The sequence below is a fragment of the Vulpes vulpes genome, chromosome 11, assembly GCF_048418805.1.
Source record: "Vulpes vulpes isolate BD-2025 chromosome 11, VulVul3, whole genome shotgun sequence".
NCBI classification, from domain to species: Eukaryota; Metazoa; Chordata; class Mammalia; order Carnivora; family Canidae; genus Vulpes; species Vulpes vulpes.
Window position 1 is genome coordinate 62038400 of NC_132790.1, and position 14828 is coordinate 62053227.

Sequence of the window (14828 nt, forward strand, 5' to 3'; positions counted from 1 at the left end):
TCTAAGTGGGAGGGGATACCCTTACTCTTGTCTCTTAGATATATTCAGACTTTTCCCCCTTAAAGCTGTTCCCAGCCATCGTGTCTGGGTTTAATAATGGTTTTAATATTGATGAAACAGGGTTGCCAATGTATAAGAAAAGTTTTAATCCTGGGCTTCCTTTGAAAGATGATACAGTAGAATATGGTTGAGTTTTGGAGAAGTCAACCCCTGTTTCCCTTGTCCCCAGCATCATGACCTGACTTCCCCTTCTCTCAGGCATTAGAGCGTGCCAGGTCAACCTAGTTTTCTGAGCAGAGAAACATGCCACCTGGGAACCAGTAAACGGTCACCCGTTGTCTGTCACATGCTTTTCCTCTACATTATTGCCCTTGTGTGGGGCTTCCTCACCTCCTACAAACAGCACCCAAATCTTTGGAAGTGGAAATGCCTCTTTTTTCTTGGAAAAGCTTTGAAATTAGAAACTGTAATATGTTCCCCTTGAGCACATAATGACACACATCATTAAACTGTCAGTCTAGATGTTGAAACTAAAGCTTTTGTGCAGATAAAATTTTCTTCTCTGTGGAAGTCATAAATACTGTGTTGTGTAGGAAAGCTGGAATACACCATAGACCCCAAATCAAATTAGAGGCAAAGAATTAAATTGTAATTCTCGCTCACAGCACTAGTTCTTTGTTCATCAGTTGTGAGTGGTGAAAGGGAAGTGAAAAATTTTATGGCATAGGTTTGTTTGCTTAAGATGTTAAGCATAAATAAGGCAGTTTGCAAAAACTGACCTAGCAGTATCAGTCTGGCCACTTCCTGATGACTGCGTCCTTTCTCCCTATGTCTGAAATTGCTATCTTGTGATCACTGAGTACAGAGCAGAGTCTGGCCAGGCTTGGCTCAGAGCCCTGTGAGGGTGTAGCAGTCACAGGGTGAGGCTGTGAGTGTGCCGAGTGTGCCAGCAAGGGTGGATGAGCTGCTTGTAGCTGCCCACCCAAAGCTGGCATTGCCAGGGGCCCGGTCCAGGGTGGCATTTGGTTTCAGCAGAAGTGAATGGCCTCTTCTTTCATTTGATAACAGGATCTTTTTCTCCGGCCATTTGCCCAGCTGGTCATCTGGCTACTTGCAAAGCCCATATGCTATATTGTCTTTCCCTCCTCCCCACCCAACATCATTCTAGAGCCTTCTAGTCTCCTCTCACCTCCTCTCTGAACCCAAGTAAAAACCATAAATTTAGGCAGAGGATTTTCTATCAGAACATAGTTGACTGTGTTTTTCTTAAATGTGATCAAATGTAGCCTCTTATCCTTGAAAAGCACAAAAATCAATTACATGGCTTTATTTTTGGTGAGGAATTCAACAAACATTGTCACCCAGCAGCACATGCTTGAGCATGATGGAGGGGCCCCCTGCTGTGTCTGTACAGGTATCTCAGCTCCGGCACGAGCTGTCCATGAAGGATGAGCTGCTCCAGTTCTACACCAGCGCCGCAGAGGAGAGCGAGCCTGAGTCCGTGTGCTCCACCCCGTAAGTCTCCAGAGGGCCATGTCACTGGGGCCAGGACACAGGCAGCTGGCTGTCATCCATGTCCTTGGAGTTACCTAGGCAGGGCTACATCACCAGCAGTAGGTCCACTGCTCCCAGCCTTCCCCAGACCCAGCAAGTCCACGGGCCTCAAATTAATTGTACTGTTGTAGCAGGACATGGGAGGACAGGGTTGTTCGTCAATTTTGGTTGCTCCGGCCTGGTCACTGGGCGCAGGGTGGGCCCTGCAGTGAGAGGGTCATATTGGGTTCTGGAGCCAGAGGTGCCATGGTGGACCCTTGGAACAGAAGGTGTGGGGGACTTCTCTGAGAGTCAGTGGAGCTTCACTTTAGGAGCATGAACTCGAGAGCCCAGTGGCCTGAGTTCAGACTGTTGCTCTGCGGTTTCCTAGCTGTGTTCTCTTGACTACATTACTTAACCACTCTGTGCTTGTTTGCTTATTTGTAAAATGGGACTACTGCTAGTGCTTTGTTCATAGGATTATGAGCATTAATTGCCTTAATCCCTGTAGAGTACTGAAAACTGTTCTGGGCACATAGGATGGCAGTGCAAATATTAAATAAATTTCTAGGCCTCTGGAAGTGTGTGTATTCAAGTAGTTGCTTCTGCTGAATTGTGAGGCCATGTGGTGACTTCAGATCCTGAGTGGTGGTGAGGCTGTGTGCTGCCCCTGCTCTCCTGGGGGCCCCTTTTGCACCTGCGGGTTTCATGGTCCCTCCCTACAAAGGCCCTTTGTGCTTCCCTGGGTTTGCTGGAGTCAGGGAGGTAATGTCTCTCCCTAGAACGAGATTGTACTCTCTCCCCCAGACTGAAGAGGAATGAGTCATCGTCCTCAGTGCAGAATTACTTTCATCTGGATTCTCTTCAGAAGAAGCTCAAGGACCTCGAAGAGGAGAACGTGGTACTCCGGTCTGAGGTGAAGTGCGCTCCCTGCCTTTGTACCCTCTGGAGGGTGGTGGGCCCCTTTGCCTTATCTGGCAGGAGGGGCTGTGCCTGCAGCATCATTCCCGAGGGTGACTGTGGGGGAGCCACCTGTGTGGTGCTCATAGCCTCACTCATGTGCTGGGCAGTGGCTTCTGGGGAGCACAGATGCTCCCTGTCGGTGGGGGACGGGTGGGGCTGAGGACTCAGGGATCCTCTGTGTGAGTAGGCAACTGTGGCCAGGCCCTCCCCGTCCTCCTGCTCACAGCAGGGCTCTGTGGGTGGGGGGTCTCCATGGAAATGACATGGAAGCAGGTTGCTGCCAGTCAGATCTGTTCTAAGGGATAGTACATGACAACTTGGAGACATAATTCTTAGACAATTAACTTAAAAAGATAGTTGAGACAACTTGGCAACTCATGCTTTTGAGTATTTCTGACTGGCTAGTCACTGTGCCAGATGCTTACCTGTGTTGGTTTTTTTTATTTTTTTAAGATTTATTCATTTGAAAGACAGAGAACATGAGTGAGGGGAGGGGCAGAGGGAGAAGCAGACTCCCCACTGAGCAGGGAGCCTGACTTGGGTCTTGATCCCAGGACTCCGTGATCACAACCTGAGCCAAAGGCAGATACTTAACTGACTGAGCCACCCAGGCACCCCTGCCTGTGTTCGGTTTGTTTGTTTGTTTTTTCAAATTTTGCAGCAAGGCTGGAAGTCCGTTACTTTGCTTGTCATTTACAGTGAGGAAGCCAGGACCCAGGCTGCTAGGTGTTTGATTTGCCAGCATGGCACAAGTTAGGGAATGACAAAGCTGGGATTTGCAAGGCTCTGGGACTCTGACCCCCACGTTACTTCCCTTCACCCGCTGCCCCTACCTAGAAACACCGACGCATGCAAGTTTAGTACTTTTTGTCTTGTCAGTGAGTTGGTGTTCTCCAGCCAGAGGTATGCTTTAAGTTTGGACTGCACACCCACCCGAGCTGGCCCAGGGCTCCCTCAAGCCCCTGTAGTAAGGCAGACCACCTTGAATTTGCCCCCAAGGTGGAAAGAGCCTCATGTCTGGGCTTATCAGGGCTGTGCACGAGGGAAGGGTCATGTTCTTAGACCTTACCTCTTCTAGTCCTCATTGACTAGTGGGCAGCACAAACCCAGAGCCACCAAGAGGGTTGTCCAGGCTTTCTCTGCCAGCCAGTGGCCAAGTCAAGAGTCCTGGCCAGAGCTTTCCATTCCACTGTCTACCTCAGGTAAATGCACTAGTCCTAGATATGCAGTAATTTGTCCCCCTGTCAGAGGGTTCACCTGAAGCACGTGGAAGGAACCTAATTCCAGCTACAGATTCCACATCAGTTTTCAGGAGCGTAGTGTCTCCCAGGGGCCAGGGCCTGAGGGCTCAGAGATACCCCTTCTCTGCCTTGGATACTTTCTTTTCTTTCCTTTTTTTTTTTTTTTTTTTAAAGATTGTATTCATTCATGAGAGACAGAAAGAGGCAGAGACATAGGCAGAGGGATACTGATTTTGGACTCAATCCCAGAATCCTGGGATCACGACCTGAGCCAATGGCAGACACTCAACCACTGAGCCACCCAGGTGTCCCTCGGATATTTTCTTCTTTGGATCTCTATTTTCCAACCTTGTCAGCTGGCTATCCAGAGTCCTGAGATAGCTCTTGGGATTCTGGATTTTAATGCTTTTGTCTTGTACCTTGTCTTTACTAAGTGAATACAGTAGATCTAACTCTGACTCAGACCTCCTAGGACGGTAGTGCCTTGCATAAAGCAGGTACATGACAAGTGTTAGCTATTCCTGTGGTCATCCTTAGAATGCCTGTGGTTGGAAAAGCTGAGTCTTAGACCCGCTGGGGTCACAAAGGTCCATGTCTATGAGCTGGGACAGACACTCACCAGTGGACACGAGGGTGGCACTTGCAGAGCGCGTATCCCCTTGTGTGGCGCCCTCTGGTGGTACACATTTTTCAGCTCTTTGGCTTTGAGGATTGGTGATTCCTTACCTGAGCAGGGCATTCTGATGAGCTTCCTGTATTTGAGGGTGTAATGGATGGCGGGTAGGGGAGGGGGAGGACGGAAGGCAGCTTCCTGGACTCCAGTTTATCCTTGCCCCGGGCCCCAAGCCTTGCCCACCCTACCCGTTCAGGTGTGAATGTGGGCCTCTGACCTGAGCCTTGTCCACAGGCCTGCCAGCTGAAGACGGAGACCATTACCTACGAAGAGAAGGAACAGCAGCTGGTCAACGACTGCGTGAAGGAGCTGAGTATGTCCTGGTCCTCTTGCTCCACCCTCACCGCCTCTTTTTACTTTCTGCCATCTTGTGAGCAGATTTGTATGCAGTGCAGTCTCCCTGGTGGCTTGGGCTCCATAGCACTTTTTCTGAAAACTAGAGTTTTCTCCTGACCTTGCGTGGCAGCCCTCACTCTGACTCATGAGAAATTGGGTGCTAGGTTGTCAGCCATGTGTTGTCCTAATTTCTCACCGAGATGGACAGTTAATTTTGATTTCGGCTTTCTACTGGAATACCGGAGTTATGTGATGCCCAAGTTAAGCCCAGTTATAGAGTTCTCATGTCCCTGTGCAAAAACTAATCAATTATGGTTTCTCCTAACTGACATGTGAAGGTTGAGGCCAGAGTTCTCCGCTTTGCAGACAAGTACCTTTCCCACCTTCTCTATCATCAGTTTACAAGACAAAAGGGCAGACAGTATTTTGAGTTTCAGCAAGACACTTAATAAATGAAACACACCCTGTGTTCCAATCTAGTAAAATGAGTTATGACCCTGAATATGGGTTGAAAACACCCAAGGGAATTATACTGTGCAGGCAGCAGTTCCTTCTAGAACAGGGCGTAGCAGGGATTCCTGTTAATGATGTGGATCTGCTCATGCATGACTGTGGGGATTGGGGCACCTTTGTGTGGTGTGGTATCTCCCGACTGACGCCCAAAACTTACCTGACTTCCTCTAAGGGAAGTAGCCTTGGTCCGTGGGGTTGGGCTCCCCACACCGGGCCTGGGAGCCACACCTGGGGGCCTGCTCCTTCTCTTGACAGAGCCCATACAGGAAAACGGAGGCTGTTCCTTCTTCACTCTCCGCTCTCCACTCCTCCCCCTGCCTGGTAAAAAAAGATACTTTTTCTTGTGCAAACCACAAAGAAACCATTCTCTTTGGGTCTAACTTCCTCTTGTCATTTCTTGGTTAAAGGGGATGCCAATGTGCAGATTGCCAGTATCTCAGAGGAGCTGGCTAAGAAGACCGAAGATGCTGCCCGCCAGCAAGAGGAGATCACACACCTGCTGTCGCAGATAGTTGACTTGCAGAAGAAGGCAAAAGCTGTAAGGCTTCTGTTTCTCGGGTTCATGCAGTTGGCATTTGCCCCTGAAGACTGTACCCTTTGGTTTCATAGTTTAGGAGTTTGTCCTGCCCCTTAGGAGAAAAGGCTTATTAGCAAAATCAATAGAATAGAGCTCATTGCCTTGAACTGGAGAGGGATCATATAACCACTGATCTCCTAAAAATAATCTGCACATTAATAGAATTTGTTAAGAAAGGTGCTGAGCTACAGAGTTCTGAAGTTTAACTCATGAATTTTCTGGTCTAGGATTTGTTTTTACACAGTGTACCTAGTGTGTCCTGCTACAGAATAATTTCCCCGTTAGATTTAAGATGGAGCAGCAGGAAAACAACAACAAAACAGAATCTAGGTTCCCATGTCAGGCCTTTGCTAGAAGCAGGAGGTGAAGTGTGCCTGGGGCGGGGCCGTGCCTATGGAGACGGGCATAGGGCGGGGGTACAGAATGGACACAGATGTAGGAAAGGCTGCCTTCGAAATTACATAAAAGGCAAAATTTTACTCTGGCCTAAAAGTCTCATCATGGAGGTGTGTTAGGATTGGAACAGATCAGGAGTGAGAGGAAAGCAGTGAGATGTCCCTAAGTATCTTAAAAGAGAAGCTGAGTGGCCTTTGCCATGTTGCAGTGCGCGGTGGAAAATGAAGAGCTGGTCCAGCACCTGGGGGCTGCTAAGGATGCCCAGCGGCAGCTCACGGCCGAGGTGAGTGGCTCCTCTCATCCCACTTTCACCAGGCCCTTCCCAGTTCGGGCCATCACCCTCCCTCTGCTGGGCCCCGCTCTCAGGGTCATGTCCACCTCACTAGCTGTTTTTAATTCTGAATCAAAAGTCATTCTTACTCGTAAATTCCTGGGGGGCCGGGCCCTGCACAGCCCACCTCCTGCTAAATGTCCAGTAAGTGAAATGGCACAGGGTTCACCGTAGGAAGGAGCCCACGCAGAGATGTGGCTGGAGACGAGGGTGTGACGCTTTGCTCTCCCATTTGCATCAAGTTGCTTTTTTTTGTTTTGTTTTAATTATTTTTTTCTTTGAGTATCATTGGCACGCAGTGTTACATTAGTTTTAGGTGTATAAGTAGTGATTTGACATCTCTGTACGCTATGCTGTGCTCACCACAGTGCAGCCACATCTGTCAGCGTACTACTGTCACCGTACCATTGGTCTTTCATCCCCATGATTTACACATTCCGTAATTGGAAGCCTATTTCCTCAGTTGCCCATTGTTAGAATTTGGGAGGTTTCTGAGGCTATAAGCACTGAGCCTCGAGTATTCTTCGGTGTCAGCCTGGAGGCACAGGGCTCCTGACCGGCCCCTGACCCTGTGTGCCTTTCTGGTGTTCCGCAGCTGCGTGAGCTGGAGGACAAGTATGCAGAGTGCATGGAGATGCTTCACGAGGCGCAGGAGGAGCTCAAGAACCTCCGCAACAAGACCATGCCCAACACCACATCCCGGTGCTACCACTCGCTGGGCCTGTTCCCCATGGTGAGTGCCCGCTTGCTTCGTGCCCTGTGCCCCCGCTTCCAACCCACGGGGCCTGATAGGGAGGTGGGGTCTGGAGGGGAGTCTTTGTGGGTGGCTTCTCATTCTGCAGCTTAGATCTAGATCTGAGTCAGGGGCTTGTATGCCCAGCTGGTGGCTCTGTGACTACATGAGGCAGATCGATGCCTCCTCTGCCATCCCTCTGACTCAGTCCATATTTTTTCTCCTCGTATCCTTAATTGGTAAACTTAGTAGGAACCTCAGATACTTGGAGGATGTTATTCATACATTATTATGTTTCTGACCTTATGAGACTATAAGCTATTTTGGCTTCACAGTGCATTCTAGAATTCTTAAATTGCCCATACAGTTCTGCTGGTTCTTTCTAGGCTTAGTAATCATCTTCTTGGGGGCTTTCAATATCTGTGATCTGAAAAAATCTCTCTCTCCACAAAGAGTGGTGTTTCTATTTCTAAAAAATGATTTCCCTGCACTCTTATTTCTTAGCTCTGGCCTGATCTATTGCATGCTTGGGCCTTAAGGAAACATGGTTGAGAAGGGGATCTTCCAGGTGAGCTCTCCGTGCTGGAGGTTCGCAGCACAGGGCAGGCCTGCTCTGCTGGTCTTTTCCCCCTGGCATTTGCTGAGCTTCCTCGTTGCATCTTCTCCTATCCAACAGAAGCTCCCTGAAGGCAGGGACCATGTCTTATTTGCTACTTTCCTCCTTCCCTCTCTGTAATACTCTATCTATTCGGTGCTTGTTGTGTCACAGAATTATACCTACTCAGTAGGTACGAGATTTGGATGGGTGGACAGACAGATGGAAGAACATAAGACCAAGAACTTTTATATTGAGGCTCTGTTTCTGTGGTTTCTTGAAACACCAAATCCTCCTTGAGGAGACAAGAACTTTTGAGAGAAGCATTCCCAAATGAGATATGAGTGGATGGTGGCTCCAATTTCTAAAACTCTGTTCCTTTGGACTTTGGTCTTGCTGTAGGGCTCTTTCATCTCATCCTCCTCCCCACCCCTGTTGCTGACACTGCCCTGCCCCTTCCACCCTGACCCTTGTTTTCTGGTTCACTTTTTCTAAATCATGATCTCCTTTCCTTTTATGTATCAAAATCAGGCTAGAACAATCTCTCTCTCTCAACTTGATTGAAACCTAGTGAAACCAAAACGAAAGATACATTAACATAGCCTTGCAAGGAGCAGATTGGTGATCCATTATGTTCAGAAATCCCAGCAAAGGCAGCAAAGAACATTCTGTGCCCCTGATTCCTCGATCTGGAGCCCATGACATGCAGCTCACAGACTGGCCTATGTAGCAATGTATGCTCTCTGCTTCAGTTTACCTACTTCCTGGCTTCCCATCTTGGTGTGGTGGCCTCCTTGGGGCATCTTATTTCCCGTGCACTTAGGATTCACTCCACTGCATTCCCCACTCTCAGGGACAGACCTGTTTTAAAACAAAACCATGACACAGAAAAGCCAAACTGAAAATCTACATTTGGGTTTCTTCTGCAGATTCTCAGCTTTCGTATTTGCTGAGATGGAGCTTTTGCTTGCCTTTTTCTGTAGCTGTTGGCATGGTTCAGATTTTGAAGATGGCTATTTTTAAAGTACACTATGTATTAAAGGTATTTAAGGCACCCTGAGTGGTGCTGTGCCCATGTTTGTGGAGCAGAACGCCCAAATCTGCTGCTCCTGCTCCCAGCCTTTGTAATTGCTGAATCAAACCGTGAGTAACAGTTTCTGCCCGAGGAGTACATTCCCGGCTCTCTTGCCGATGGCAAGAGTTCCTAATCTGGGATCCTCAGACAGGGTTCAGGGGACCCATGAATTTAAGGGAAGTCACACCTTTTATTTTAATCCCTCGTACACAGTGGTACAGTGTTTCCTTCTCATATGAAGGTGGGCCACAAGCCACAGCATTATTAGCACCCCTGTGACTTTATCACCAGCTAAAATCACAGCTGCTTTCATGGCACGTTTTCAGTTGTAAAATATCTCAAAATCCCATTTGTGCTAAGCTTCTCTTCAAGGTGGCACTAATTACCAGGCCTGAAGCCAGACCCTGTGTGTTACTCCATCATGATTGTTGTTATTAGTCTAGTGACTAGTTCAGTCTATCTGGCTTCCTTTCAGCCCTAATTATTTTATTCAGTTAAAAATACTATTCTGAGAAGAGGCCCATGGCTTTCCCAGACTCCTAGGATATTCAGGGCCAAAAAAAAGTCATGGAGCCAGCCTGCAACTTTCCCAGTATAGCCTTGAAGTTAGTAGTTTGGTATGTCATCTCTCCTACGTTTCCTCATGCAGAATTCCGAATGTAAACTATATGGTGAATTAGGGTATGAAGAAAAGTTAAACCAGCTTCAGAAAAGAGCTCACCCAAGGAACCCTCTTACAACATGGGTGATGTTGAATTGCAGTCTGTGGGTAAAATTCATAAAATAAAATTGCATATTTAGAAATAGGAGTTGAAAAGAAGCCCACAAAACCTTCCTGGACTCAGCTTCTTGCCAGCTCCTGTCATGTGTCCCCACCTGGTTCCAGCTTTCAGACTGGAGCATTGTTCTTTGACCGTTGGGCCATGGAGGGGGATGCTCTGGAGTTCCCTTGGTCTGGCTGCTGGGAAGCTGTTGGCCATGGGTGGCTAGTAAATTTAAGTCCGTTAAAATTAGTTAATTCATGTTCTTAGTCACACTGGCCATGTTTCAAGTGCTCCCTTGGGGCCTATGGCTCCCACAGCAGGACAGTGTAGAAAGAGCATTCCTATCATCACAGGAGGTCTCTTTAATTAGCACAGAGTTAGCCCTTCCCTCAGGCTGTCCTGAGTAGTGTCCTCCTCTGAGGCCCCAACAGGTGCTTTTCTGCACACATCTGGTCTTCCTGCTGGCATTGACCTGTGTCTATGTGTGGGATTGCTTGTTAGGCTCTGCCTCAAGGAGAGGTGAGGAGTGGTGGGTCATTCAGGGAGCGGGGCACCCATCAGGCAGCCAAAATTGGTGAGTCTCAGCTTGGGCCTTCCCCTAACCCACAAAATCCACGACCTAGCTGGAGAAAGATTTAAGTGAGCTAACTGTGTGGGGACTTCATTTGTTTGGTGTCTTTCTTGGGGGAGGAATGGAGGATTAATAGTGGGAACTACTGATAGTAGTAAGAGTAGTGGATTTGTAGAGGTGTGGGCTGGCTACTAAAGGTGGGTAGCAATGGGTCAGTGGGAAGAGGAGCTTTTCTTGCAGGGGGCTGGGGGGCACGAGGACAGAGGCTTGGATGATAGTGCTTACAACAGAGGTTGTCTTCTCCATAAAGTCCCCGCCTCTCCTTATGGGTAGAGTCACAGCTCTATGGTAAGGCCAAGGGACATGACGTTGCTCTCAGACCCTTAGCTGCCTGGGAGTATAGGGGCTTTACTCTCAGTGCCCACTAGGGATGGCTCCATTCAGAATCTGCCATGGGGATTGCGTGGCAGGGGTTCCAACAGTGACGAATGTTGTCAGCCTGGTGTCATGGGTAGTTTGCAGGCTTCTGAGAACCTCAGTTGACATTCCTATGGCTAGCCAGCTGTGAGCCTCTGTTAGAGACTTGAATTGCTGTTCACCCACTGTGTTTTCTGGCTTTTCTCAGGACTCCTTGGCAGCAGAGATTGAGGGAACGATGCGCAAAGAACTGCAGCTGGAAGAGCCTGAGTCTCCAGATATCGCGTATGGCCTGGTTCTAAACTTCCCAGAGACTGCTTCATGCCCCGTGGTCATCAAAACTAGCAACGTGTGGGCTTCAGACACCAGCAGGGATCACTGTGGTGCTTCCACATACTTGGGTCCAGATTAAGAGAGATAGAACACAGCCAGTAATATCCTCCAGTTCCCCTTACTGGATTTTAAAGATGTATTATTAACATCTTTTATTATTATTAACATCATTTTTATCTTCCCTTTTGGTGAAAAACAGTACTTTAAAAATGTTTAATGTCTGTTTGAAAAACAAAAATAGGATGCAGTAGGAGATACAGAGGGGGCTCTTTGAGGGATGTGCACAAGGCCTCTGCTTCTCGTCTGGATACATTTACGAATATTGGCCTCTACCAACTCTCTTCTTAATGTGGGACTTTGCACTAGGCCTCCCCCGAGGTGTTTCTAAGAAACCTGTGGGTCCGATTTCATTGTGTATTTTCTGTACCCAAAGCCCACAGCCAGAACTGAAATGGGATCCTGGGGGTGACCAGAGGTGAAGCTCTATGTATCCCAGAAGGAAGGGGCCATTATAGCAATGTGCCTACCTTTGTCTCCTTAAAAAGGAGCAAATGAGGAGGGGCATCTGCGTGGCTTAGTTGGTTAAGCATCTGACTCATGATTTCATCTCAGGTCGTGATCTCAGGATTGTGAGATCGAGCCCCATGTTGGGCTCTGCATTGGGCATGGAGTCTGCTTGGGATTCTCTCTCTCTCTCTCCCTCTGTTCCTCTCCCATTTGTGTTTGTTTTTTCTCTCTCTCTCTTTCTCTCTCCCTCTGCTCTCCACCCCCCCAAAAAAAAGGGAACAAATGAGCATCAAAGGGAGGTTCCACTCTTAGAACTAGCAATTTCTAAAAAAAGATTCATGTGGTATTTATCATCTCATTATAGAAGTTTAAGACTTGTCTTTTATATATATATATATGTGTGTGAATAGTCAGCAAATACTCATTCTACAGATATTTATGGATCTCTGTTATGTGCTGAACAGTGAACACTGCCCTCTTGGACTTTGTATTCTAAGTGATCATCATAAAAGAGGAAAAATAGCTGGGAGACAAAAAGCCCTGCTTAAGTATTTTTATTTGTGGGTCAAGCCTAAGGGAGCGAAAAGCATTGATCATCTTGCTAGTATCACCTTTAGGACACAACCACAAATTAGAGCTCTGAATTCAGTGGGCATTGAGTGCCTTCCAGCCAACAGTCTTAAAAAACATGTGGAAGGCACAGGGTGGCAGGTTGCTTGGGGGCTCAGCGTGGGTCAGCTGCCTTTTGGCTCCTCTGATGGTAGTTTTTGGAGGATTGAACTCCACAGTCATTCCTGCATTTGTTTATTCATGGATATTGTGCATACCCCCTTTTCCCCCCACCAGTCACCAAAAGCGAGTCTTTGAGACTGTGAGAAACATCAACCAAGTCGTCAAGCAGAGGTCTCTGACCCCGTCCCCCATGAACATCCCTGGCTCCAACCAGTCCTCAGCCATGAACTCCCTCCTGTCCAGCTGCGTCAGCACCCCCCGGTCCAGCTTCTATGGCAGTGATGTTGGCAACATCGTCCTGGACAACAAAACCAACAGCATCATCCTGGAAGCAGAGGCAGCCGACCTGGGGTGAGCCAACTGGGAGTTTTTACTCTTTGTGTTTTGGAGACAGGTGGTGTGGATCAGATATGGGTTGAGCTATCAGAAGAGGGAGGCTGATACAGAATTGCCTGAAAAGCATAGACCTTTCAGTTCTCTTAATCTGTTTTGCCAGCCCTCTGAGTTGCCAGCCCTTGATCAGAATCAAGGGCATATTTTCACCAGTGGAAGGATGTACAACTGGAAGTCTGCTTTTCCATCAAATGCTGAAGGGGAGGATAAATGAGTATTTTTTCTGTTAATCTTCACTGTTGGGCTACAGAATGGATGTTTGTTTCAGGGACCCCTTTGTAGCTTGGGTGTTTGAAAGGCTGAGGAGGACTCAGGCTCTGTCTTGTGACCAGAATCTAGCTTGCTTGAAGGTAGGCTCCCTGCAGGTGCCAGACACACCTCCTGCCCCTGGAGTGGGCAGTGGGCAGTCCCTCTTTGTCCTGAAGCCCTGCAGACACATCCCCCCACAAATGCACACACACATAGGCAGCTGTGTTGTACACCCTTCTTCTGTGACAGTGAAATCGGTGCTCTGACTAGTTGGGTCAGAGGGGAAACTGCTTGATCAGAACAGCTCTTTTAATTCCAGAGGAAAGAGAAATGCCTGTCGAACCAGTAACCTCTCTGGTGACTAGGACTGTAGCCTGAAGAAGCCAAGCCGCCGTCTTTTCTTTTCTTTTCTTTTCTTTTTTATTCATGAGAGACACAGAGAGAGGCAGAGACATAGGCAGAAAGAGAAGCAGGTTCCATGCAGAGAGCCCTATGCTGGACTCGATCCCAGTACCCGGGGCTTGTGACCTGAGCCAAAGGGAGATGCTCGACCACTGTGCCAACCAGGCGTCCATCCTTAGGGCTCACAAGGAACATGCTCCTGGGAACGGAATTTTTTTGCATTGTGGGTGCAAATTTTCATTACACCTTAGTGCTCTCCTAGTTCCCAGCAAAACACCCAACAGCGAGAACTAGTTCTTCCAGGCAGGCATGCCCTTGCCCATTTTTGCCTAAATTTCAGCGGCTTGCCCTGTTGGCTTCCCTGGCAACAGTCCTGCGGCCCCCAGACGTGTCCACCCCTGGCCACCTAGCAGCGAGGCCTTCCTCGAACTGTGTACCTTGCATGTGCCTGCTGCTGGGGGCGCCGTGCTCAGCCCCATCTCCCTCCTTGCAGGAGCGACGAGCGGAGCAAGAAGCCGGGCACGCCGGGCACCCCGGGCTCCCATGACCTGGAGACGGCCCTGCGGCGGCTGTCCCTCCGCCGGGAGAACTACCTCTCGGAGCGCAGGTTCTTCGAGGAGGAGCAGGAGCGGAAGCTCAGGGAGCTGGCAGAGAAGGGCGAGCTGCTCAGCGGCTCGCTCACGCCCACGGAGAGCATCATGTCCCTCGGCACCCACTCGCGCTTCTCCGAGTTCACCGGCTTCTCGGGCATGTCCTTCAGCAGCCGCTCCTACCTGCCCGAGAAACTCCAGATCGTGAAGCCGCTGGAAGGTGATCACCAGGGGCCTCAGCCCCTCTCCACCCTCCTCGGCGACCGCCTGTGGGCCCTGATCCACCACCAGCAAGCGGGCAGCCTCTGTAATGCCTACTCCTTTTTCTTCAGAGATAGCCTCCCGCGATGCTGGTTTGAGTTCCTCTGAGGGTGCCCAGCTTGGGCCTCCATCCCCTGTGGGGGCGGGGAAAGGGGGGGAGCGTGGGAGCGTGCAGGCGGGCAGGGAGTGACCTCAGCCCACCAGGCCAAAGAAAAGGAATAAGCATGTTCCCAAGAGTTTCCTAGTCCTCTTTCTTTTGCATTTAGGACCTCAGAAGGAAAGCATTTTGAGAGGAAGAGGCACTGATAACATATTAAAAAGTTAATTAGGTCATGCCTGGGGTCTGAGAAGTGCAGAAAATCATTGCTGTCACCTCTCAGAAACGTTGGTGTCAGGGAGGAGTGCAGAGCAAAGGCTGGAAGTTGTTTATTCAGGGACCGCGGGAGAGTGATCTGCAGTTTGTGGGCTGATGGGTTTTGCTTCCATCTTCAAGTAAAGAGGGCGTGCCTTTCTTCCAGTGCCATGCGTCCTGAGTGAGGCTTCCACAGTCTGGAGCAGGGATGGCCATGGAGGCCAGTGAGTTCTGTACCTCCTTAAACTTGCCTTTCCCAGGGGTAGTCTACTTTTTGGTAGTACCAGGGAC

The 14828-nt window shown here is 49.0% G+C and overlaps 1 protein-coding gene across 21 annotated transcripts in view; it reads left to right on the top strand.

Annotated features, from left to right (window-relative positions):
- Positions 1 to 14828, top strand: part of TRAK1 (trafficking kinesin protein 1) — a 183427-nt gene that overhangs the window by 146762 nt on the left and 21837 nt on the right. For all 21 annotated transcript variants that reach the window (XM_072726559.1, XM_072726567.1, XM_072726557.1 and 18 more), the window contains 9 exons: positions 1415 to 1515; positions 2341 to 2449; positions 4645 to 4723; positions 5667 to 5797; positions 6441 to 6515; positions 7159 to 7296; positions 10927 to 11003; positions 12405 to 12641; positions 13828 to 14144. In XM_072726559.1, coding sequence (XP_072582660.1) covers positions 1415 to 1515; positions 2341 to 2449; positions 4645 to 4723; positions 5667 to 5797; positions 6441 to 6515; positions 7159 to 7296; positions 10927 to 11003; positions 12405 to 12641; positions 13828 to 14144 — 1264 coding nt within the window. The remainder of the gene's footprint in view (positions 1 to 1414; positions 1516 to 2340; positions 2450 to 4644; positions 4724 to 5666; positions 5798 to 6440; positions 6516 to 7158; positions 7297 to 10926; positions 11004 to 12404; positions 12642 to 13827; positions 14145 to 14828) is intronic.